Consider the following 26,813-nt stretch of genomic DNA (forward strand, 5'->3'; position numbering starts at 1 on the left):
TACTGTGCTGGAGATGTGCTGGATATTTCCTGAAGCTCTAAAAATATCTACATAAGTATAGAAAACATAAAGTACTAGAATATTATTTTTAAGATAGGAAAGTTGGCAGCCTGAATGAGTCAAATTTTTCAGTTAACACCTTTATTTTATAGTAGCTTGCTGATCCCAAGTTCATTTTTATTTTCGAAGTTTTATTCCTATGTGGGATTTTTTATTTGATAATATTAGAGAAGTGTGTTTGTTATGTGAATGTGTGAATAGCTGATTGTTTCATAGTTATTAAACAGTTTCAAAGTTATGTCTATTTGAAGAACAAAAACATTATTCTGTTTCGCACACTGTAGTATTTTAATATACTCCATTAGCACTGAAATTGAGCCACAGTGCTACATTTCTAAAGGAAATATAAATCTCATACCTTTTTCATGTTCCCAAGTAAAAATTAGCTGAGTCTGTTTGAATTTCACCCAGTGAAAGTAAGATTTGCGTCAGACATTGGATTCTTTAGCACGGTATATTTCGTTGTTGTTACAAACTTGAAAACTTTATTAAACAAAATTTAAAGCTAAAATTATCCATTTCTAGAGGCTCTCCTACATCAGCCTTAGCTAAGCTTGAATATAATTACATTTTGTCAAGCTTATGTCCCAGAATGATCAAGTCAATTATAATTTTCACACTTTACCAAGTACAACTAAAATGCAGAGAAATTTAGATACATGCATTGGGATGTTTTAGGTGTATAGACTAAAGCCACATGTCTCAATATGAAAATTTATTTAAAAGTTCAAATTTTAGAATAGATTCTACAACTTACATTAATATTATAAGTCTTTAAATTTCTTACCACTGAGGAAAATGGATGATGCAGATACATATATTTATTATTTTCTGATATTCATGTACTCTTTCCTCTATTTCCAGGTTTAAAGTACCAATCAGAATGAAGCTCATTGAGCAAAAAGAATGGTAATAGGGAAGTAGCAGAAGGCTGGGTCACATTTGGCCTTGTCGGCCATTGAAGGATTTCTACTTTCGCTCTAAGACTGGAATACTTGGAAAGTTTTAAATAAAGATATGACATGATCAGACTTACATTTTAAGAGGATAATACTGGCTACTGGGTTGAGGTTAAATTATGAGCAGTCAGAAGTGAAACAGACCAGTTAGAAGGCTAATGAAGTCATCCACGTAAGAGATGATAGTGACCTGGACCAAGTTTGAGGGAGTAGAGATGAATAAGTGAATATATTGAAAAAGCTGATCCAGGAATATTACTCAGCAATAAAAAAATTAAAGAAAATATCTACAGATATATGCAACACTATGGATTATCTCAGAAACATCATACTAAGTGAAAAAAAAATGTCAGACTCGAAAGATTACATATTGCGTTATTCCATTTATGTAGAATTTTAGAAAAGGAAAAATAAGTGACAGATCATTAGTTTCCTGGGGTCAGGGTTGAAAAGATAGGATAACCACAAAGGAGAATGGGAGAACATTTTGGAGTGATGGAAATGTTCTAAAATGGGCATCACAGTGATTGTTCATGGAAATGTGTAAATTTTATTTTATGTAAATTATACTTCAATAGAGATGCAAAGAAAAAAGTAAGAGCCTTTGATAAAATTTGCTGACAGCAGTTGTGTAAGAAAGAAAGAAATATTCCAAAACCAACTGCGCTGTGTTTGGTCTCCGCTACAGGTAGAAAATCATTATCAGGGAACCCCGGTGGCTCAGCAGTTTAGCGTCACCTTCAGCCCAAGGTGTGATCCTGGAGACCCAGGATTGAGTCCCATGTCAGGCTCCCTGCATGGAGTCTGCTTCTCCTTCTGCCTGTCTCTCTCTCTCTCTCTCTCTCTCTCTCTTTCTCTCTCTCTCTCTCTGTCTCTCATGAATAAATAAATTTTTTTAAAAAAATTAATAATTAAAAAAAATCATCATTGTATGATAAAAAGAGATAAGACCTACGGTGGCAAAATGAAGTTTAGAGATAAGATTTCAGCTTCAGATGTGTTAAATGTGAAATTGTTATTACACATCCAGTGAAGGTGCCAATGAGGCAATTGGACATATGAGTCTGGATTGAAGGAAGTCAGGTCTGCAGATAGGACTTCTCATATTATATATATATATAATATATATATATATATTATATATATATTAATATATATAATACATATATATAATATATGTATTATAATATATAATACATATATATAATACATATATACATATAATACATATATAATACATATATATTACATATATATAATACATATTATATATATTGTAATATATATAATGCTGTCTTCTTTAAATTTTCTGCTTTAAGTATACTTAAAGCAGAAAATTTAAAGAAGACAGCATTCCCTATCAATGAGTGTTAATGCAAAAAAGGCGCACTAGAATAATTTCCAAATTTCTCTATCATTTCTATATAACTGTCTATGAGCCATTCCAATTGCCTAACTAAACTGACTAAACACCTAGCTAAAAAGATGCTCATTAGCAATGACTACTGGTTGAATGTGCCTCCTTAAAATCATTTAATACTGAGAAGAAATGGAAAATATCAAACTAGTGCCATCATCTTGATGTCTTAGCCGATTTTGAGAAATTATAACATGAAGCCATAAAGACTTACCAAATGAAACAGAATCTACTCTTCTCCATTCAGAATAAATTAACAAAAAATCTTATTGATTATTAGAAACAGTGTAAACCTCTGACCCCTTTATGATTGAGTGAAACAGGATTGGAAACTCCTTTGCTTTGCTTTCTGTCCTCACGTGGCTTTGACTATGGATATTGAGTGACCCATTGCTCCGTTTCTTGTACCTACTTCTTTACCTTGCTTGGCCAATAACAGCCAATTCATTACCTGCCTGATGCCATATGTGTCTGATACTACTGGCCTTGCAGTAGGTCCCTAAGTACATAGCTACTCTCATCTTCTGCTAAGGTGTTTCCCTGGCAAGCTTGTTTTGTATTCTCTTCCTAAATGGTTCTAACTTAAACAAGGCACTTCTGAATTTATGTCAGTTAGATGAGATGTCTTTGTCTATTCTAATTACTTCAGGAAACGTAATTTAGAACATATGATTTTGGCTTGGTTCTGGAAAGCCAGTCATATTTTAGATCAACCAGTGACTACTAGTTTTTATCATACTTGAGTTGAGAAACCTTAGATTCTTTTTTTTTTTTTTGATATTTTATTTATTTATTCATGAGAGACACAGAGAGAGAGAAAGACAGAGGCAGAGACATAGACAGAGAGAGAAGCAGGCTCCATGCAGGGAGTCTGATGTGGGACTCGATCCCAGGACTCCAGGATCATGCCCTGGGCAGAAGGCAGGCCCTCAACTGCTGAGCTACCCAGGCGTCTCCCTTAGATTCTTTTCTTTCATAAATTCCATAACTAGTTTTCTGAAAGTGCCTCCTTTTTTTAGGTAATATTATACATAATGAATATGATGCTGGCTTGTTACCAAACTCAAAGCAATCTCAATAGATATTAATAAATAATTGCCAGTTCAAATACTGTTGTTCAGTTTGCGTTACCTGTATGTTATATTCAGAAATCGATATTTCTGTATGTTGAGATATATATATATATACACAAAATACAAACATATGTATGTATTTTGTATGTTTGTGTGGGGGGTGCATATTTTCTTTTGAAATCATTTACCAATACCTTTTTTCTAAAGCTAGGCCTTGCTTAATAAGACCTCTTTGCTTTATCTCATTCTCCAGTGCTATACTTAGCACTTTCTACTAAAAACATCTCCTTATTCTCCAGTAGATATTTACCAAAGATTATTGTTTAATTATATAATGTAACTTCTCCACTGGATTAACAGAGATATTTAAATTGTTTTGTGGTGAGACTGACAACTGATCAATACTCTGGTCTGAAACATGGATTTTGATGGATTGTGTTTAATATATATGTGTGCTACTTCACTACTTTTTAATACCACATCATGTCAGACTTGTTAAGTACTATAATGACATCAATTTTAATCTTGTTTTATACTGTGCACTTGAAGAAAAATGTGCTTTTAATTTATACAGAAGGAATGGTTTTATTGTTATAATTTTTCACTTTTAAAAAACAAATCAATCCAAAAGAATGTAAATTGTAAGCACTATAAAAATTCCTTTCTTCATCAAATATGTTGCTTCCCCATGATAATTTGCTGGTGAGTCATTAAATCATTGTCTTCTTTTAATTATTCTCCAGATGATATTTACTCATAGTAATTGTTGTGCATCCTCAGATATTTAGTTGCTTTAATTTTGGAAAGCCACGGACTATGAATTAGAAACAGTTGTATTAAAAACAAACTGAGAGACTTTCTTTTTTTTTTTTTTGTATGTGTTTTTATTGGAGTTCGATTTGCCAACATATAGCATAACACCCAGTGCTCATCCCGTCAAGTGCCCCCATCAGTGCCCATCACCCAGTCACCCCAACACCCCTGCCAACCTCCCCTTCCACTACCCCTTGTTTGTTTCCCCAGAGTTAGGAGTCGCTCATGTTCTGTCCCCCTCTCTGATATTTCCCACTCATTTCCCTCCTTTTCCCTTTAGCCCTTTCACTATTTTTTATATTCCCTGAATGAATGAGACCATATGTTTATCCTTCTCCAATTGACTTACTTCACTCAGCATAATACCCCCCAGTTCCATCCATGTTGAAGCAAATGGTGGGTATTTGTCATTTCTAATGGCTGAGTAATATTCCATTGTATACATAGACCACATCTTCTTTATCCATTCATCTTTCTGTGGGTACCTAGGCTCCTTCCACAGTTTAGCTATTGTGGACATTGCTGCTATAAACATTGGGGTGCAGGTCTCTCAGTCTTTCACTGCATCTGTATCTTCAGGGTAAATCCCCAGCAGTGCAACTGCTGGGTCGTAGGGCAGTTCTATTTTTAACTCTTTGAGGAGCCTCCACAGAGTTTTCCAGAGTGGCTGCACCAGGTCACATTCCCACCAACAGTGCAAAAGTGTTCCCCTTTCTCCACATCCTCTCCAACATTTGTTGTTTCCTGTCTTGTTCATTTTCACCATTCTTACTGGTGTGAAGTGGTATCTCATTGTGGTTTTGATTTGTATTTCAAGTGATGTGGAGCATTTTCTCATGTGCTTTTTGGCCATGTATATGTCTTCCTCCATTAAATTTCTGTACATGTCTTTTGCCCATTTCATGATTGGATTGTGTGTTTCTTTTCTGTTGAGTTTTTTTTTTTTTTAATTTAATTTATTTATGATAGTCATACAGAGAGAAAGAGAGAGAGGCAGAGACACAGGCAGAGGGAGAAGCAGGCTCCATGCACCGGGAGCCTGATGTGGGATTCGATCCCGGGTCTCCAGGATCGCGCCCTGGGCCAAAGGCAGGCGCCAAACCGCTGCGCCACCCAGGGATCCCCTTTTCTGTTGAGTTTAATAAATTCTTTACAGATCTTCCATACTAGCCCTTGATCTTATACGTCATTTACAAATATCTTCTTCCATTCTGTAGGTTGTTGTTTAGTTTTGTTGACTGTTTCTTTTGCTGTGCAGAAGCTTTTTATCTTGATGAAGTCCCAATAATTCATTTTTGGTTTTGTTTCCCTTACCTTCATAGATGTATCTTGCAAGAAGTTGCCGTGGCCAAGTTCAAAAAGGGTGTTGCCTGTGTTCTTCTCTAGGATTTTGATGGATTCTTGTCTCACATTTGATCTTTCATCTATTTTGAGTTTATCTTTGTGTATGGTGTAAGAGAATGGTCTGGTTTCATTTTTCTGCATGTGGCTGTCCAATTTTCCAAGCACCATTTATTGAAGAGACTGTCTTTTTTCCAGTGGATAGTCTTTCCTGCTTTGTCGAATATTAGTTGACCATAAAGTTCAGGGTCCACTTCTGGGTTCTCTATTCTGTTCCATTGATCTATGTGTCTGTTTTTGTGCCAGTACCACACTGTCTTGATGACCACAGCTTTGTAGTACAACCTGAAATCTGGCATTGTGATGCCCCCAGCTATGGTTTTCTTTTTTACAATTCCCCTGGCTATTCGGGGTCTTTTCTGATTCTACACAAATCTTAAAATAATTTGTTCTAACTCTCTGAAGAAAGTCCATGGTATTTTGATAGGGATTGCATTAAATGTGTAAATTGCCCTGGGTAGCATTGACATTTTCACAATATTAATTCTTCCAATCCATGAGCATGGAATATTTTTCCATCTCTTTGTGTCCTCCTCAATTTCTTTCAGAAGTGTTCTGTAGGTTTTAGGTATAGATCCTTTACCTTTTTGGTTAGGTTTATTCCTAGATATCTTATGCTTTTGGGTGCAATTGTAAATGGGATTGACTCCTTAATTTCTCTTTCTTCAGTCTCATTGTTAGTGTATAGAAATGCCACTGACTTCTGGGCATTGATTTTGTATCCTGCCACACTGCCGAATTGCTGTATGAGTTCTAGCGATCTTGGGGTGGAGTCTTTTGGGTTTTCTATGTACAGTATCATGTCATCTGTAGAGAGAGAGAGAGTTTGACTTCTTCTTTGCCAATTTGAATGCCTTTTATTTTCTTTTGTTGCCTGATTGCTGAGGCTGGGACTTCTAGTACTATGTTGAATAGCAGTGGTGAGAGTGGACTTCCCTGTTGTGTTTCTGATCTTAGGGGAAAGGCTCCCAGTGCTTCCCCATTGAGAATGATATTTGCTGTGGGCTTTTCATAGATTGTTTTTAAGATCTGAGGAATGTTGCCTCTATCCCTACAGTCTGAAGAGTTTTGATCAGGAATGGATGCTGTATTTTGTCAAATGCTTTCTCTGCATCTTTTGAGAGGATCATATGGTTCTTGTTTTTCTCTTGTTGATATGATCTATCACATTGATTACTTTACGAGTGTTGAACCAGCCTTGCATCCCAGGGATAAAACCCACTTCGTCATGGTGAATAATCTTCTTAACGTACTGTTGGATCCTATTGGCTAGTATCTTGTTGATAATTTTTGAATCTGTGTTCATCAGGGATATTAGTCTATAATTCTCCTTTTTGGTGGGGTCTTTGTCTGGTTTTGGGGTTAAGGTGATGTTGGCCTCATAGAATGAGTTTGGAAGTACTCCATCCCTTTTTATCTTTCAGAACAGCTTTAGTAGAATAGGTATTGCTTCTTCTTAAAGGTTTGATAGAATTCCCCTGAGAAGCCATCTGGCCCTGGACTTTTGTGTCTTGGAAGGTGTTTGATGACTGCTTCAATTTCCTCCCTGTTTATTGGCCTGTTCAGGTTTTCTATTTCTTCCTGTTCCAGTTTTGGTAATTTGTGGTTTTCCAGAAATGCGTCCATTTCTTCTAGATTGCCTAATTTATTGGCATATAGTTGCTCATAATATGTTTTTAAAATAATTTGCATTACTGAGAGACTTTGAAAAGTAAATCAAGCTGTCACTAATACTAAGAAATATTTTGACCAGAAATAATGAAGAATATTAGTGATATTTAAATTATGTCCTTAGTTTCAAATTATTAATCTATTTAATGCACTTACACAAAGCTTATATAAATAATTTATCATCCATCACTAACTATTTTTTAGGATTATTTATTTATTTATTTATTTATTCATTCATGAGAGACACACAGAGAGAGAGGCAGAGACACAGGCAGAGGGAGGAGAAGCAGGCTCCATGCAGGAGCCCGATGTGGGACATGATCCTGGAACTCTCAGAAAATATCCTGATCCAAAGGGAGATGCTCAACTGCTGAGCCATCCAGGCTTAGCTATCACTGATGATTTAAAAAATTGGCTGGGGGATCCCTGGGTGGCTCAGCGGTTTGGCGCCTGCCTTTGGCCCAGGGCGCGATCCTGGAGACCCGGGATGGAATCCCACGTCGGGCTCCCGGTGCATGGAGCCTGCTTCTCCCTCTGTCTATGTCTCTGCCTCTCTCTCTCTCTCTCTGTATGACTCTCATAAATAAATAATAAAAAAAAATTTAAAAAAAATTGGCTGAACCTGGTGGAAAGAGAATATTTGAAATGTACTATTAAAAGAACTGTTCAGAGGTCCATGGGTGGCTCAGTTCACTAAGCATCTGCCTGGCGCTCAGGTCATGATCTCAGAGTCCTAGAAGCAAGCCCCCTGACATGGGCTCCCTGCTCAGCAGGGGGTCTGCTTCTCCTTCTCCCTCTGCCCCTCCTCACCACGCTCTCTCTCTGTCTCTCAAATAAATAAATAAAATCTTTAAAACAACCTATTCAACTTTTCATTGAAAAGAGTGAATATATCTTCCCAGTGGAATTCCGTCCAACATATCTAAACTTGAATCTTTTCATTGAAGAATTACATACACACACAACACAGTGTTCACACATACACACACAACATAGCATACATGTACATGCACAAACACAGACACAGAATATGATGTGGCAATAATCAATGCACCTATTTTTTTTATTTATACCATTTTATTCACTCTACACTAGCCCCCATTATTACTCTAAAAGTTATAATCATGTGTAGCCTATAAGATTTAACCTCACTGTGAAATATAACTTCTATATTTATGGCTAACAGGCTTTATAGTTTAGGGAACACTTTCTAATTTCTGAAAATTAAATGACATCATTTAAGTTAAAAGTTAATGAACTAAGTTATGGAACTTACAACTTGAAATAAGGCATATTATGCTACTTTGAAAAAAATGCTAAACATTTTGTGACAATGAATGGGTATTTGATATTTCTCTTTAATGTATCATTAGAATTAATTTTTAAAAAGGTTAAAAAGTATAAATGTTTTACATATATTTGATTTTGTCAAAGAAAGGCAGCATTTGTGCTAGTACTTCAAATAAGTACTTTAAATCTGCTTTTCAATCAAGACCAAATAATATAATTTCTCAATAAAATAATATTCTAGATTTTATATAACTATAAGTTTGGTGAATATTAAACACCTACTATGTGTGAATCACTGTATTAAAGAGAGAATAGAGATACAATGGTAAGAGGATTCGTCAAGTTGGTCTAGTAGAGAATACTCATGCCTTTAAGGAGCTTATGGTCTAGCAGAAAATATAGACAATTTAATAAGCAATTATGTTTAATAAGCAATTATGATAGTGGGAAAAGAGCCAAGGTATGGTTTGGTGTTATGGGGGCATCTAATCTAATCTAGATTCCTACTTCTTTGATTTTCTGATAAATATCATTAAAGACATTGTTAGAAATACCAAACCTTAGTTCCAACCCCATACATACTAAATGTGAATCTTTGGGTTAACATGATCGCCATGTTATTTTAACATACATTAAAGTTTGAGGCAGGTATCAGAGAAAAATACTCAGAGAAAATAGCATTTAAAATCAACTTCAAAGGCATATGGTTAGTTTGTGGAAGATGAAGATAAACATATGTTGGAAACAGAGACGGTTGTCTTTTAAGCCAGATCTATAACTTAGGCTGCTTGGTTGGATAAGGAAGGTATGGAGAAAGAAGGGGGATGATATCAATTTGGGTCATGGTGTCTTTGATGTGATTTTGAAACATGTTTTTAAGAGCAGATGCTTAAGGGGAAGAAGGACATGTGAATATGAAGATAAGGGATTAGTTTCCTGCTAGAGCTATTGACTTAGAGATTGGCGATATATTGATAATAACTGAAGTCATGCAAGTGGGAAGGATTGTTAAGGGAAAATATGTAAGATGAAAAGGGGGAAAAAAAAGGCCTTGGGCATAGTCCTTGGAAACACTAACACATACAGAAGAGCCATCAACAATAAGACTGCAAAAAGCAGCCAGAAAAGAGAAGAGAGCTAGAAGAATATACAGATGGAGAACCAGGGGATAAGGTGTCTTTAAGAGGAAAGGAACAATAGTAATGTTGTCTTAGTTGGAGTTCTCTTGCTAGAACCTAAGGAAAGGATTTGGTGGTTTAGACAATTTATTGGAGAGTAATTTCAAGAAGCAGGATAGTGAAGCAGGAAGTGTGAGAATGGGAAGGGAAAGCCACTGAACAATTAGAGTTGTTTTCCAATGTAGGCAGGTGAGACTTAGTCCTACTGGGACCCTCTGATAAACCATGTAAAATGTACCTTAGAGTTCTCTCTCTGAAGAATAGGAAGTGTGGCCATAATTGGTAGACTCAAGTCTCCCATTGGTTGAATGTTGCCCTGGGAGGTATTACCTCCAACCTTCCCTAATCCCAAACTTCCATGTAACTCTACCTTGAGTTGAGCAAGTTTTCTAAGCTTCTCAGTGCTGAGACAGAAAGCCTGATGTACACTGTCCACCACAGGTACAGTTGAGGTCAGAAGTGGACCATTTTGCAAAGGGAGAGGGATTGCATGATGGTACATCAATAGTGTATGCTCCTCATGTTCCGTGCCACCCAGGTACCAAATAAGAAAATCTTTGCAAAGATCTAATTAAGTATCATGATAAGCATTGGAAAATCATGGAAATAAAACGTAGTATTAGTGGAATAGAAGGAAGAGCAGCTAAAATTAAATGTTTAGTTTTAATGAAATGTGCAATTAGATGAGTATAAACTACTCTTCAAAAAATGGTTGAGAAAAGGAAGAAGCATAAGGTGGTAGATGGAAGGCTACTCATGCTCCATTGAGAGTCACTTTTTGAAGACAGGATTGTCACATAGCATGTAAGAGCACAGACTGTGGATCCAGATTGCCTCGATTCCATACCTGGTTTCAACATTAATTAGCTGTGTGACTTTACACCAGTTATTTAAATTCTCTGTGCCTCAATTTCATTATCTGTAAAGTGAAGATACTGGTAGCAATCTTTTTTAAGATTTTTGTGACAATTAAATGAGTATTTAGTTGAATGCCAAGAAAATAATATGTCATATCTATGAGTTAGATGATATTCTTATTCATATTCTTATTATCATTATTTTAAGTGGAGAGGTGAGTATATTAAATGCTATTTGGCTGGAGCCAATATATATAGAGAAAAGGTAATGTTTCTGAGGAGTGATGAAGAAAGGATATTCAAACACAGCTGAAAAATAAGATTCAAAAGGGGGAAGAGACACTTCCATTGTCAGAAGAGCAAGAAGAGAAGGAAAGAAGTAGCAGTATCATTCTAAATGAATTAGTAGATGTTCTTATGTGAAAGTTTCTACTCCTTTTTGAAATTTTAGGTAAGATCATCATCTGTGAATGAAAAAAAATGTTGGAGGAGGGAAATAAAGGTGTTTAGAAAGCATAGAATGTTTTAAGTGGTCCCACTTAAAATGAAATGCGATGCAGTTTTCGTGCATGTCAGTCTGTATTCTTGTTAAATAAAGGATAAAAACCATTTTCCTACACACACACACACACACACACACACACACACACAAGAAAAGCTATAGTAATAAAGGTGAAAACCATTTAGATCAGGAAAAGGCTTTTAAAAATATCCAAGCATACATTTTAACTCTATTATAATAATTATAATGGCTTTCAACTTCTAGTGATCATCTATCCCCTTGACTTTTATTCTGTAATTACTAAAAAATTGTATTTCTAGTAATGTTTTCTGTGAACAATTTGCTTTGTAATTAAGTGCTTTCTTTTGATTGCTAAATACAATGACTTATTATTAATTATTATTATTATTATTTAATTACTTGCTTAGTTAAGTCTTAAACAGTGTTATAGTAACTTTTGGAAAAGTTTTGAGAATCTGTCCATTTTTAAGCCAAACTATAAAAGAAAGAATGAACTATGTAGTGTAAACAATTTTTGAGATTTTTTTGTTTTTGTTTTTTTTTAATTTATGAAAATATAATCCATTGTGAAATATTTGAATGAATAGCTTTAGGTTCCATAAACCAGAGGGCCAGTATATGTTTATATGGAAGAGATCATTTGGATGGAAAAATAATACTTTTTATCTGATAATATTTTCTGTAAGGATTTTAAGATCATCTGGTACGTTGTAATTTTGAGTTTTCCAGGCCAAGTAGATACTTACATTACAGCAAAAAGCTTTCCCCACATCTTAACAGCTGAAGAATTCTCTATTTGTAGAGAAACATGTTTCATTACCTAGCTTTTCAAAAAAAGATAAAAAGTGAAGATAAAGTAGAAATATTTCACTCAGACTTCTGCAGAAAAGATAACTGTTCAACCATCTACTTTTCTTCCTGTGTTATTTGCTTTTAATTTTTTCCTCATTGAATTTACTGGAAATAGAATTTAGGTATATTAGGATACTTTTCTTACTATATGACTTATTCTGATATAATCGTGTTGCTTAAAAGAATTTTTTAAAAATCGTGAATCATGAATCCATTTTTGTGGAAAGGAAACTTTTTCCTGCTTCAATTTAAAAAAAAATACTAGTTGTGAATATGAATAAAGCCATCATTTCAGTGAAAAAAAAAACTTCCTCCTCAGTATATATGAATTGAAGATTTTGCTCAGTATATAGGAATAAAGCCATCATTTCAGTGAAAAAAAAAAAACTTCCTCCTCAGTATATATGAATTGAAGATTTTATAGCATAATTCTTGAAAATGATTCAATCTTATTTTCAATATTTTAGAAATAATGCTGATAAACTCATTTGCATATAACCTAGCTATATATAGAGCTAGATTAATGCAAATACACACACACACACACACATATAGCTAGCTTATATGCAACTATATATATGTAACATATAGGGATTAGTTTACTTTTAAATGTGGGATCAAAATAGAAACGATGGCTTCAGTTACCATGTAAATAAATGGCAATACTAAAAATATCTTCATTTAAAAAAAAGATAGTTTAGTTATAAATTCAATGATGATTGGCTTAAATAGTTTTTTAAAAAAAGAAAAAAAGTGATAATGGAGAACCTGCATGGCTCAGTCAGTTAAGCATCCAACTCTTGATTTCAGCTCAGGTCATGATCTCAGAGTGGTGAGATCAAGCCCCACATCAGACTCCATGCTGGGAGCCTGCTTAAGATATCTCTCTCTTTCTCCCTCTGCCCCTCTCCTCTTTTCTCTCTTTCCCACTCTAAAAAAAAAAATGATTGATGATTATCTGTTATTAAAGGGCAATTTTAAATATTTAATTTTCATTATTCTTAAAATTATGATAAAAAGCTACGACATATAAGCATTGAATACAAAATTTACAGCAATTTTTCATTACGTATGAAAAAATGTCGTTTCAGACACCATTTTTACATTGATGTATTTTTATTGATCATGAAGCACGTTTTTTAATTTAACTTCATTTTCAGCTACATACGTTCTTTAATGAATGAATCTCTAATATGTTCTCCATCAAGTTATATAGTTTGTTTTCAGTCCTCATATCAATTTCTTAGGTATTCAGAATGATTTGATATTTATTTAGTTGTGTTTAAGGGACAAGGCAAGCCTAGAGTCCTCCTACTACTCTCCCATCTTAGCTTGGCCCTATCATTATAGTCTTAAATTACAAAGACATCCCACAGGTTAAGAATCTGCTCTGGGAATGTGCTACGTTGTAAACAGTGATTTGAGATAGTAGAAAACAACATTGTAGAGTAATTCAATGCTTCTTAAGAGAAAGACTTCAACAAAAATTTGACTACTTATATGCAATGTTTCATAAATTTGAAGACTGGTGTTAGAATCATAAAATTTGAGAGGTCTGTTTCATTTAATGAGTAATTATGAATAACCATACTACCTTTCATTTTTATGGAATTTGCTTTTATAATAAAATGAAAAGTATCCATTCTGATTCCTATCTTCCAAGAGCATTCAGTATGTAAAATCATGCTTGGAGAACTGAAAACTGTCTACTTTTTCAGATGTACACAGGCCTGTCTTGGTGATGAAGAAAACTCTTTATTTTCAAAGAGAATACATATTTAATAGAAAGGAAATCCTAACAAGTCATTAAATAATCACTTATGTTCTAATCAGCTAATTAGCCACTAATCTTCTTAAGACAATGATTTTATTCTATGTAGCCCTGAAATAAAAATCCTAGCTTATTGGATAAAGTTAAATTTAAAGAAATCATCACACTTTTAAAATCTTTTTTTTTTAATTTTAAAGATTTTATTTATTTATTCATGAGAGAGACAGAAAGAGAAGCAGGCTCCATGCAGGGAGCCCAATGTGGGAGTCGATCCCAGGTCTCCAGGACCAGGCCCTGGGCTGAAGGTGGCACTAAACCACTGAGCCACCCCGGCTGCCCACACTTTGAAAATCTTGATGGAGATTTTAAAGTAGAGAGCATGGGAAGTGCTGGCAATCGGTTAATCATTTCATTACTTAATATAACTAATATATTTTACATATGTTTTTATTAACTTCTGCTGTTTTCCTAATTGTTATAAACATTTTTGGAATTATAAGAAGGCAATTTCTCTTTTCTAATCAATAATTTCCTCCTACTTAGAGCTGTGTTTGACATAAAGCCTGATACCACAGATTAAGACAGAAACTGCAAATTCTTTAAAGAATGGAATTCGTCCAGGTTAACTTCAAGAGAATCTCATATTTAGTGAATGTGCTCTGACTAATATACAAAACAACTCATAAAAATGAAATATGAATTCAAAATTTCAATCCTTGTGGGAGAACCTCCATATCTGGTATCCTTCATTGATATCATTATTACAACAGAAAAAGAGTCAGATATCACATTCTTAGTCTCTTTTACCCAGAGAGTTTTCAGAAAATGTATAACCAGATTTTTAATCGGTGACTACTTGCATTCAAACACCTTAGCAGTTCAGTGGTGAACAAGAGGGCCAAGGACAATTAACAAGTAATTGTAGATGCTCTTAGAATAACTAAGGTGTAAACTCAGCATTTTTTCTAAGTGCATACCAAGAGGACTTTAGGCGGCCGGGTGTCAGAGAATATTTCCTTGATGTAGTGAAATTTGAGGAAGAAAATTAAAGAATGAATAGGAACTAGCCAGGAAATTATGTGGTGGAACAGCATTGCAGATTGAGGAAAATGTGTGAGCATCCAGAGACTAGGGTACATTTAAGAATATTAAAGAAGGGCAGCCCCAGTAGCTTAGCAGTTTAGCACCACCTTGCCCCAGGGCATGATCCTGGAGACCCAGGATCGAGTACCACGTCCGGCTCCCTGCATGGAGCCTGCTTCTCCCTCTGCCTATGTCTCTGCCTTTCTCTCTCTCTCTCATAAGTAAAAAAGAAAAAAATAATAATAGTAAAGAAATTTAATATACTAGGGCATAGTGAACAAAGGGAAAATGTATATTGTAGAGCAGGAAAAGGCCAGATAGGTTCAGGAAGTCAGAACTTCATCTCCAAAGCAGCAGGAAGCCATTACAAGGCTTAAGGGAAAGGAGTGACAATAAAGTTGGCATTTTAAAAATATTTCTGCCTGGATTATGGAAAAGAATAAGAGTTGCAGTCAGACAGGGACATATAGATACAGATAATATAGTTAGAAAGTTCGGAATGAGTTTAAAGGAGAGATTGTTACTTTGACTAGAATGTTAGAAATGGTGATACAGGGAAATGTAAAATTACTGAAACTTCTGGCACTCGAATTTACGTGATCTGGTGGTCTTGACAATTGGGATGAAGTTGTAGTGGATCTAAAATAAGGTGATTCCGTTTCCTGATAAGGGTATAAATCATAGATATAAAAATAATATAATATAAATGTGATTAAAACTTCTATTTTAAATTCATTTGAATTTCTTACATTTACCATGCTATGATTCTGGTTCTCCCATCCTAACCAAAAAGGGTCAGAGAGAGAGAGAGTTCTACTTGATGTTTCACTTCCATTTCTTATTTCCACTCACTCTCAAGTTATTGCAATCTATTTGTAATAACCCCTAATCCTGACATTTCTATACATACTCCAATGAAACCATTTAAAGCAAAATCACCAAAGTCTTTACTAAAGCTAAATCCAGTGGACACTTAAGCTTACCTCTATTTAGACATCCCAAACATTTCAGGGATGAAAATATGCCTTACAATTGTTTTTTCTTTAAAACTCATGTATTAGTAGTATTTCTCTAAACTGAATACAATAAAATAATGGAAATAAAAGATGAAAGAAAAAGAGAAGATACTTGAAATTAAAATTATCTCTACGAATTTCAGGAAATACTTAAGAATGTAAGAGAAATGTAGGAGAATGTAGAGAAAATGTAAAGAATATACGTAAATGTAAGGGAAATGCAGACAAGATATATGAAATAAATAATAAGAAACATAGATCATATCCAGCATAAAGGATCAAATGCAAAGGCTCAAGATCCAAGTAGAGAATTTCAGCCCTAGAATTCTATATGTAGTCAGCTTATCAGCTGAGTTTAAGAAACATTTTCAGACAAGAAAAGATTCAAGAAACTTATATCCCATTTAGTATTCCTTAGTGGTTTACTTGGGGATTGACTCCCACAATATGAATAAATAAACCAAAAGAGAAACATAGGCTCTGAAAATAGGGAACTCAAACAGGGATATTATAAAGGGAAATCCTACTGGATATCAGCTAGGATAGGGATGCTGGAAGAAAATTTCCTGTGCAAAAAAATAAAAATCATTAAAAATCCACATAACCAAAGGAAATGCCATCAAATGCTGTACTTGACATTGTGGTAAACAGTCAGAGTAATGCAAACACTGTATGGTTTGATAGGTTCAATTGCAGTACAAAATTATAATCCACCTATATGTTGTAAAAGTAAAGATGACAAAAGTTAAAAAGTAGAAATGAAAGAATAAGTTTGTTACATTTCATTTGGTAAATTTGTCTACAGTTCTCTGAACAAGCTATAGAGATATAAATATGTAAAGTTGCAAAGGAAACCAAAGGAAGAATTAACACTAGGGACACAACTGCAGAATGAGAGAGAAAGTGAGAAAATAGGGGTGGCTGTTAGTGGCTAACACTACTTTTCCATGGTGAAAAGTCAATAAATGTTGCCATAATTAACCCATGTAAGAAAAAGAAACAAGCGTATTACTTAGCAATATAGACAAAATACCTTTTAAAAGTGGTAACATGGGAGGAGTGAGTGAGTTTAATAATGGAATGTTGTCTTCATTATATGTATTAGACGTCATTTTTAGTATCATGTTTGTGCATTCCCTTTATGTATATTTTAATTGCACAGAAAATTTTGAAAATAAAATTTCATTAGAATTTTAAATGGCAATGATGTTATAGTCTCTTTAATATTTTTAAAGATTTATTTATTTATTTTAGAGAGAGGGAGGAGCAGGGGAGGGCACTGAGCACAGTGCCAGGTGTGGGTCTTGCTGTTACTACCCTAAGATCATCACCTGATCATCACCTAAGATCATCATAGTCTCTTTAGATATGATAGGATGAACTGCTGATTTTATATATTCAAGAAAAAATTATATTTGCAACTTTGTTTTTCAAAAGTCCCTTCCTCAGTGACTATTTTGAGTACTAATCATCTTTCGCATATAGTGTAGCACTGCAATTAACAGAAACTTTTCCATTTTTTTTAAATTTGTCATCTTATATGTAACTTCCAATACCTCATTGATTCCATTATCCGCCTACCACTAGGTGTCTTTTTCAATGAGTAACTTATTATTTTTATTCTTCACATCACAGGCAGGTCACATTTTCATTCAATTTTGCAAGTCTTGTTAGGTATGAGGGAAACAGACAAAAAGAAATAGCTCCTATTTTCAATAGGAGTATTATATTCTAACAAAGATAATTATCTAATTCCCAAATTCACTGGTTATGGTACAATACCTCTTTTCTTATAATATGTTCCTTTTGAGTACCCTCTACCCCTACATTGCCCCTTGAAACTTGGTCCTTCTTGGCTGAGTTGAGTTTTTTTGGTTCTGTCCCATCTGGCTAGTTAATCTCAGTTCCCTTAACTTGATCAATTTCCATGATTCATCTGCTTTTAAAATGTAGGTTCCACTTTTTTTTTTTTAATCTATTTGACACATTCTCCCTTGGTGATCACTTAGTCATTGACTTTGTGTATTTTTTTCTCTTCTAAGTGCCTGACCTACATATAAGCATTAGGATGTGCCATGGACATCGTAAACTTGACTTATTAAAACTGAATTTCCTTTCTGTCCCCTATTCTCACTCAAATTGCTTCCTTATGTCCTAAGATAACACAATACTTGGCATTAGTGTAGGGTAGGCTTGTTAAAACACAGACTGCTAGAATTTGTAATTCAGAGTTTCTGATTCTGTAGGTCTGGGGTGAAAACTTCAAATGTGCATTTCTAACAAGCTCTCCAGTGATACTGGTGGTTTATATGCATCCTGACTGCACCTTGAAAACCATTGGCACACAGCAATCAGCTAATATTTGTTAGATCAATAATTATTATAAATTGATTAATGTTTGAAATATATAATATAGGTTCAAAAATCAAATTCAACTGTATGATTAAGTGAAAAATATTCATAGAACTTCAGTCTGAAAGAGCAAAGAAACTCATTTGGTGTAATAGTGTCTTACTGTAGACTAATAAACTAAAGTCTAAAGGGATTAAATGATTTGTATGAGGAAAAATAACTAGATTCAACCAATCCTGACTTTCCATAAAAATAACTTTATATGTAACATTTGTATTTAGCTAATTAAGGATTAGTTTTCTAATTCAAGATAGATACTGAGCAGATTTCTTGTTTCTCTAGATGAATAGCCATAGATCTCATAAAAATGAACTGAAATACTACTAACTTGTAATGCCCACACCCACAGAAATGCATGCAAAGGACAGAGAAATCTAGTATCCTCGTTAATTTTAAAGATTCTCACCAATCCAAGCAGTGTTTGGGCAAGCAATTTTTTGAGAAAAATAAACAGAGATTACTTGACCCTTACTGATCCTGAAACAAGTTGAGTCCTTTATTTGTCTAGAACTGTCATCAATGCAGTAAGTGTTAAAACTGAGGTGGTCCTGTGATCTTAAGCTGTTTTATTGTTTTCCCAAGTTTGAATGTTTAACAGGATTCACCAGACTTACTCATATGAGGCTTTTGTTTAAAGGCAAAGGATACAGTGCTTTGGAGAAAGAGGATGCAGACATGCATCAAAGACCCAAGAGCCTTTCCCCAGCATGATGGGCTTCATCTTTAGGCATGTGGAACACGCAGAGTTTCTGACTTGAGCCACCAAAATCTGTGCAAGAGCCTTGGATTGGCTTCAGGAGCTCAAAAACAAAGCTCTCAGTAGCTCTTTAAATAAGTCAAAATAGTCAAACCAGATAGACTGGTTGCAAATCATTAGTGCAAATGTTAAACTTAGGGTTTAGGTCTGGGTGGAGGCTCAGACCCTAAACAATACATCAAATATCCCACTGCCCTCTTTTTTTGGCTAAGAGTAAAAATCAGATGCACAGGTGTCTCTAGAAATAAAGGTAGAGCTTTTCAACCCAGCTGCAAATCAACTTTATCCTACACAACAGTCTTTAGAGGTCACTGAAACTGCTTACTTTCAGACCAGCTGCATGAGGGATCAAGCAGACAGACTTCCAGGTCTCTAGAAGTGGGTTACCAAGATTAGGTAGGCCTACAGATTCGAGTTCTTCAGGAAGAACTAACCAATCTTTCTCAAGTACATGCTAGAAGCCACTTATACACATCGACAGTGACAGCATTGGTGCCTAAATTTAAAATCCTTAAATCATAATCAAGTTGCTTCAGAGAGAGATATATATAGGCCTGCAGGCTTTAAATACTTGGGGGACAGTCTGGTGACCGAATAAAGGAAGTCTCATGACAAAGTTGTATTTCCTTTAAGGATACTAATCCCCAAAAGGGAATATCTTAAAAATAAGAATGTTCTGTGAAAGGAAGGTATGTACAAAAAAAAATGAAGAAATGTCATAGGTTTGCTGTTTCTGGTTAGATATATGTGCTATTGAGTACTAATTACAGCTTTGCTAATTACAGACAAGGAATTGGGGACTTCTATCTTCTAGTAAAAGCTAAGTTATCAGGAAAAGATGTGAGAAAATAAATTTCCATGTGTTCTCCAAAACACATCAAATGTGTTTTGTTTAAGAGAAGAATCTTATTCCAGTATGTTTATCCAATTCTAGTGCCTACTTTTTAATTTGTATTCAGTTTTATCATCTGTACAATGAAACTCATTTGGGGGGGCTCTAATTAATTTTTTCAAAGTATACACTCATGACCACCTGCATTTGCAGCATCAAGGAAATATTTCTCAAACTTAAATGTGTATGCGTCATCCAACGATCTTTTTTTAACAAGTAGGCTCTGATTTCATAGGTCTGGAGTAAAGCCTGAAACTCTTCTAATAAGTTCCCAGCTAATTTCTACGTGCCTTTTTGAATACTAGGAATTTATTTTCAAAGTGTGTATATGTGTGTGTGTGTCTAAATTCACAAAAGCAGATACATCAAGGGAATCAATCTCAGGAGTTAAGTCTGAAAGTCTGCATTCCCAATGCCAACCTCACCCCAAGTTTTATAAACAATCAAGTTTAAGAACTACTCGTTAAGTGAATTTAACATCTAAGTTAAGTTTTAGATATAAAATTACATGGATCTAGTCTCACCCTGATACTCTCTTAAGTCCTAAATTGAAGAGTGACATATTCTCTTACTTTATAGGGCATCTGTGTTGCTTGAGTATAAGTCTTGGAGACAGCTGCCAAGCTCTCTGTCACTAAATTCAAATTTTAATTAGGTCTGACCTTTTGCTGTAAGGTCTAAGATAAAACCTTTTTTTTCTACCCAAACTTAGGAGATTCTGTATCCAGATGAGGGGCCAAACCTCAACTTCATACTTCTTTTATAACAGAGCTAAACAAAAAGATTCCAAAAAAATAACATCACATTTTTTTTCTTGTCCCATCACTGGCTTTTCTGGGGTGACACTCTTAATTCATTCTGAACTGCTTTCATGCCCCTCCTCATCTCAGTTCTTTACAGGAAATGTTTCCCGAAAGAAATTCCTCCCAGAGTTTGTGAGGCAGAGTAAATACATTATATCCTTGTACATTGTTTCCTTCCTCTCAAAGGATTTTTTTCTTTTTATTTGTTATTCAAATGTCACTGAATTTGGCACAACCAAGTAACATGATGATTCCTCATACAGTCTAACAATGTTTTCTAATTCCCTTTTTCCTTTCCTCACAGTACAAACAAGTGGAACAATACATGTCATTCCATAAGTTACCAGCTGATATGCGTCAGAAGATACATGATTACTATGAACACAGATACCAAGGCAAAATCTTTGATGAAGAAAACATTCTCAATGAACTCAATGATCCTCTGAGAGAGGTAAGATTTGTAGTCCTTGATCCCCATGGTATATGGTCATGGCTTCTTTTTTTTTTTTTGTGGCAAATCTTCAAGTCCATGTTATGACACTACACATAATAAATGTTGATACATATTTGATACATATTTTTGCCTTTATTCTCCCATATGTTCTCCTGTATACAGACTTATTGAAATTATTGAAAAAAAAGTACTGGAAAATTGTTCTTCTAATTATGATTGTCAGAACAGTTTTATCTTCTCTATCCCTAGTTATGAGTCCTTCATGTGGCCTCATTGTCTACATCTTCCACTCTGTCTCTCATATTTACTAAACTGTTTCTGTATCTTCTTTTTGATTTCTCCTCCCATGTTCATTTCACCTGTTTATTCCTTAGGCCCTGATTACAGACTAACCTGACTTGTTCAAGTAATTCGTTTCCTCTTATTTCCTCATTAAAACACTTCAACTATGGTAATCACCTGTTTGCCATGTATCTTCTTTCCATCCCTCCCTAGAATTCTTCTCTCTGCCCAGGAGAATGTTTTGGTCACTCCTAGACGAAAAGAATATTGGCTTGATTGTTTGTATTTCTTACAGTGCTTTTCTTTCCCTTCTTTCTTTTACTACCAACCTTCTCAAAAGATTTCTGTGTAATCATTACATTGCGGTTTGATCCCCACTTCTTTAGCAAAATCATTTCCTGGAAAGTTATCAGTGACCTGTTACTCATCAAAAAACCTTTATCTGTCAGCTCGTACTGGTACTTTTTAAGCTGTTAACAAAACACACATCCTGAATCTCTTTTTTGGGCTTCCTTGACCCCGAACCATAACTAAGCCGTTGGCTTTCATTTCTGAATTTGTTTTTTTTATTATTTATTTTTTTTTCTTGCACCTTAATTCTATAAATTTTGAGCTCTAAGTTCTTGCTAATATGCTGTTTTCTTCAAATCTACATGATTTTCCCCTAACCCTATATATATATGTGTGTGTGTGTGTGTGTGTGTGTGTGTGTGTATGTAGTAAGCTATGTAATAGAGTCATTATCTTCCATTACTAAACCATTTTTCTTTTGAAGTCTCTCAGTAAATGTTTTAGTCATTCTCTCAAGTCATTTTGAATGTAAAATTGTAGTCCTTTTTTTGTTTTTTTGAATCTTTTTCTGTTTTTCCTGTCCAATCACCAAATGCAATCAATTCACTGCAGCAGTACATCCCACACCTGTGCCCTTGTTTCCTTTCCCTCTGCTGTTGCCCGGACCTTAGTCATCTCACATGGACAATTGGAACTGTCTCTTTAGTTTGTCTTCCAGCCTCTGGGCTGTTTTCTCTAACTACCATTTAAAACATCGCTGCCAGATTTTTTTTTTTTTTTTATACAAGCTACTCATTTCTCTACTCGGTAACTTTCACTCTTTACATACAAAGTTAAATCAGATTTAGCCTCCCGAGGCTCATATTCCAGCCCTTCTGTGCTCTGATCCTGGCTAACTTTCCAGCTCTATCCTCCCTGCTGCTCTACATGTTCCAAAGTGGCCTACAGCCAAACTGTGCAACTTGCTGTTTTGTAAAAATCAATTATAATTTCTCACCTTACATCATATGTTTTTCAGAAATGTCTGTCATCTGTTAGCAAAACCTAGTTCAAATAATATTTCTTTATTTATCACTTTTGCTTTTCTTTTCCAGGCTAGGTTTCATTTCTCTTTTCTCTGACCCCTAATGAGCAGAGTCCACAACTCTTGTGTGCCCCTTATCCATTCTGTCTATGCTATCATTAGTGTTTCTTATTTGTCTTCTCCTCTTTTGTCTTGAAAGTTTCTTAAAAGCAAAGGCTTATTTATAGTTTAATTTTTTCTTGAAATTCCTAGTACATGTAGCATATATTAAATGTTTTCATTTTCATTGCAACTAATGTTCTTAACAATGTTTTCATTTTCATTGCAACTAATGTTCTTACCATTTATAACCATTCCTAAGATTCTACATGTTTTAAAAGTTATTGGAAAAATTTTTTGAGCCTTAAACTACCAGTTAAAAGTTTGTCAATATAGGAATCAAAAATCTTCTTTACAAAATTATTTTCTTTACAAATACCTCAAATAAGAATGTCATAATTTTTTTTGACTTTGGAAACACAATTCAAACTTCATTTTTGTTGTATTTTTTAAATAAAATAATGAATATTTTTTAAAAATATCTATCAATATGCTTTGCTTTATCTCTTTGTTGGATTATAGAATTTGTTTTAAATCCAAATCCCCTAGGGTGCCTGCGTGGCTCAGTACACTAAGCATGGAACTCTTCACCTTGGCTCAGGTCATGATCTCAGGGTTGTGAGACCGAGCCCTGTGTTGGGCTCTGTGGGGGTGTGGAGCCTGCATAAGATTCTCTCTCTCTCTCTCTTCTTCTTCTTCCTCTACTCTCTCTCTTTCTAAAAAAATAAAATAAAATGATAGATAAATAAATAAATAAATAAATAAATAAATAAATAAATAAAATTAAAATTAAAAAAAATTCCAAATCCCCTTTATTGAAAGGCAGACGATGAGGAGCTGGAACCAGGCTGGGTTCTCAAGGGGTCAGAAGGGTTCAAAGGCAGGATGGGAGAGGCCATAACAGGGAGACAAAGGTAATCCAATAGATAGTATCAGAGATTAAGACTATCAAAAGACAGGAAGACACTATATAACTAAGGATATATTTCAAAGAAACAGGGAAATGTTATGATTCCTGCATAAAATGTCATTGAGGGAATACAGAAAGCCAGGAGAAAAGTGAGTGTAAAAGCTCTAAAATTGCATGCTTAAATGAGAAGCATTCCTCTGTGCTGAAAACGCACAGTGTAGTATAAAATCAGGTTAACAAGAGCATCTTTTTAATCATGTGTATTTTATTAACTATCCTTTCTCTTGCCACACATTAATTTACTCTGATCTTCAATAGAAAAAAAGTGCAGTTTTCAGTTTTACCCCTACACCTATCCACAGCCAAATGAAACCATATGTACGATTTCCTTAATTCCTACAACTCTTCAGTCACTAAATTATGACCAATGTTTTTCATCATATTTTCAAATACCAATGTTTTTCATCATATTTTCAAATACCATAATTCAGAGTCTCAGCATCTTTTAATTCAGCATCTGAAGTGCACTTCCAACTTGTCTCCCCACCTGTGAGTGGGGAGTGAGCTTGAACGCATACCATCAGACAGCCACCATATTGATTAGTATAAAACACAAGTTTGACAATTCTACTCTCTTCCTAGAACCTGATCATGATCTCTCATCCCCTGCAAGAAAAAGTCCAACTTACTTGACATGTCATATGAGATGCTCCATGCCCTGCCTTCATCTTTACTTTTTTTCATTAATACTTCATCAAAAGGGAATTGTTCATAATTTTCTGGGGAAAAGAAGAGTGCCGTTCATTGCCTCATTGCTTTTCCTCATGCTACTCCCTCTATCTTCACTCCTTTCTGTTCAGCTTATATTCCACTTCCCATTAAGCACTCTTAACACACATGAACTTCTTCATAAATTTTCCCTGACTACTCTGTCTCTCACATTGTATATACCATTTGTCAGTTTATTGTTTATCTCTTTTAAGACTATGAGCTTCTTGAGGCTAGAGACTATGCCTTGATCTTTATATTTTTATTCACAGGTTATAGTAGGAACTCAGTAAGTATTTACTGAGTGAATCGCCTTTAACAGAATTATGAAAAACAGAGTAAGAGTTGTGACTACTTAATAAAGTTAAAGATTTTGTAAGTGGAATCATTAAATGCTCAGACAACACCTTAGAAGGTGAAAACAATGTTCTCTATTTGTTCCTTGCATTTAAGCCTTTGCTCATCTGGCATGAGAATCATGCAAAAGCCTACACTTAATATTATATCAAGTTAACAAGGCATTATTAGAAGGGTAACAAGATAAGTAGAATAAGAAAGAAAACACATAGCAGAGAGATAACAGGAGTCATTATTTAAATGAAGCTTGAACCTAAAAAAGCCAGATATTTTCTGAAGAAAAGTTCAGTAAAAACAAGAAATATATCTTGCTCCCTACTAAATTGGAGTATTATGTACTTACTGTAGTAAAGTCATAGTGGTAGATCCCAAGAAATCTTTTTAACTTAGAAGTTAAGGCATCAACTTGGCAAAGGCATATTTTGGTCAGTGTTGTGCTGTTAGAAAGTATCTAGAAAGTATCTAGTGTATCTAGAAAGTACCTGGTGCAGAGAAGACATTGAATGACTGATACCATAAATGCCAAACAAGTGAACGTAGAATACTCAACATGCAGAAGGTGGATTATTTGATATTTATTTTCTGAGTAAAGGTAAAAATATAAGATGTGCATGTATATATACACACACATGCCATATATAATTGCTAATCATATGTTCAATTTTGAGTCAACCACCATTTTATATTGCAACAAGACTTTTAATTTAAAATACTTCATTGTATAGAAGGCCTATTTTTATGAAAATATGTAGCCTAATTTGAGATGTTACTGTATACTAAAGAGCAGTGATTTCTGCTAACACATGTCTGGGTACTTAGGAATATACAGAACTGAAAGGTAAGTCAAATCTTCAGACTCTCAAAAACATATGAAAAAGATCTATTGTTTAAAAATATAAAATGCAATGTTAAGGAATGTGAATATTACTCTATATTCATAATAAATTAAGCCCATATTATACTTTATCCATTTATATCCCAGCTTTCTTTTTCAATGTGTCTGAATACTTTTTAATATGAAGACTCCCAAAGACGTAAAATGGCAGAAGGAATTTCACTTGCATGACCTTTGAAAGCTCTTACAAGAATCTCATACAGTCCATATGCAAATTAATTCTATTAGTGGATACTATAAAGACACTACATTGAATGCACTCTTCCATTTCTATTTCTGTGGCATAAATTAGGTTTATAGTACATACATTAATCTTTTCTTATGTTGGGGACAAATTGCTGATATGCCTTCAACAAATATCTGATTCATTCTTATTGTTCCTGTTTCTATAAAAAAAGGCACCTTCTCAAAGAGGCCTTCCTGAGAAGTTTACCTAAATTAGTTCTCTTGAACTCTTTTCTCCATTCCATAAACCTTTTTGTTGTGTACACTGTGTTGTCTTGGACCCAAGAAGACAAGAACTTTGTCTTTCTTGATTTCCACCATAACTTCAGTCCTTAGTATATACTTAATGATTACTTATTGGATAAATAAGTACAGAGAGTTTGGATCTCACACTTCACAAATCATCTCAAGGAATCATTGATTTGAACTCAAAGAGAGCATTTTATCAACAAAACAGTGGTATTTGTGTAGATAAAAAGTGATGCCCAGAACTATGAAGTACTCTAGCCATAGAATTTTCCTAATATCACTTTCAATTATATTGTGAAAAATGTGGTTTCTCATGTGTAACAGAAGGATGCTGACACCTTTAGATTCCTCTGTGATTTTTGTTTTTATTACTATAAGCTAGAATGTCCTATTTTACTTGTGGTTGTTTTTCTTTTCAAACTTTTTTTTTT

The 26,813-nt window shown here is 34.4% G+C and overlaps 1 protein-coding gene across 1 annotated transcript in view; it reads left to right on the plus strand.

Annotated features, from left to right (window-relative positions):
• The window catches only part of HCN1 (hyperpolarization activated cyclic nucleotide gated potassium channel 1), a 379,863-nt gene that overhangs the window by 293,367 nt on the left and 59,683 nt on the right, over positions 1 to 26,813 (plus strand). The window contains exon 5 of the mRNA XM_026017046.2: positions 21,133 to 21,279. Within this exon, the coding sequence (XP_025872831.2) occupies positions 21,133 to 21,279 (147 nt within the window). The remainder of the gene's footprint in view (positions 1 to 21,132; positions 21,280 to 26,813) is intronic.

Source organism: Vulpes vulpes, chromosome 4 (assembly GCF_048418805.1).
Source record: "Vulpes vulpes isolate BD-2025 chromosome 4, VulVul3, whole genome shotgun sequence".
Lineage (NCBI taxonomy): Eukaryota > Metazoa > Chordata > Mammalia > Carnivora > Canidae > Vulpes > Vulpes vulpes.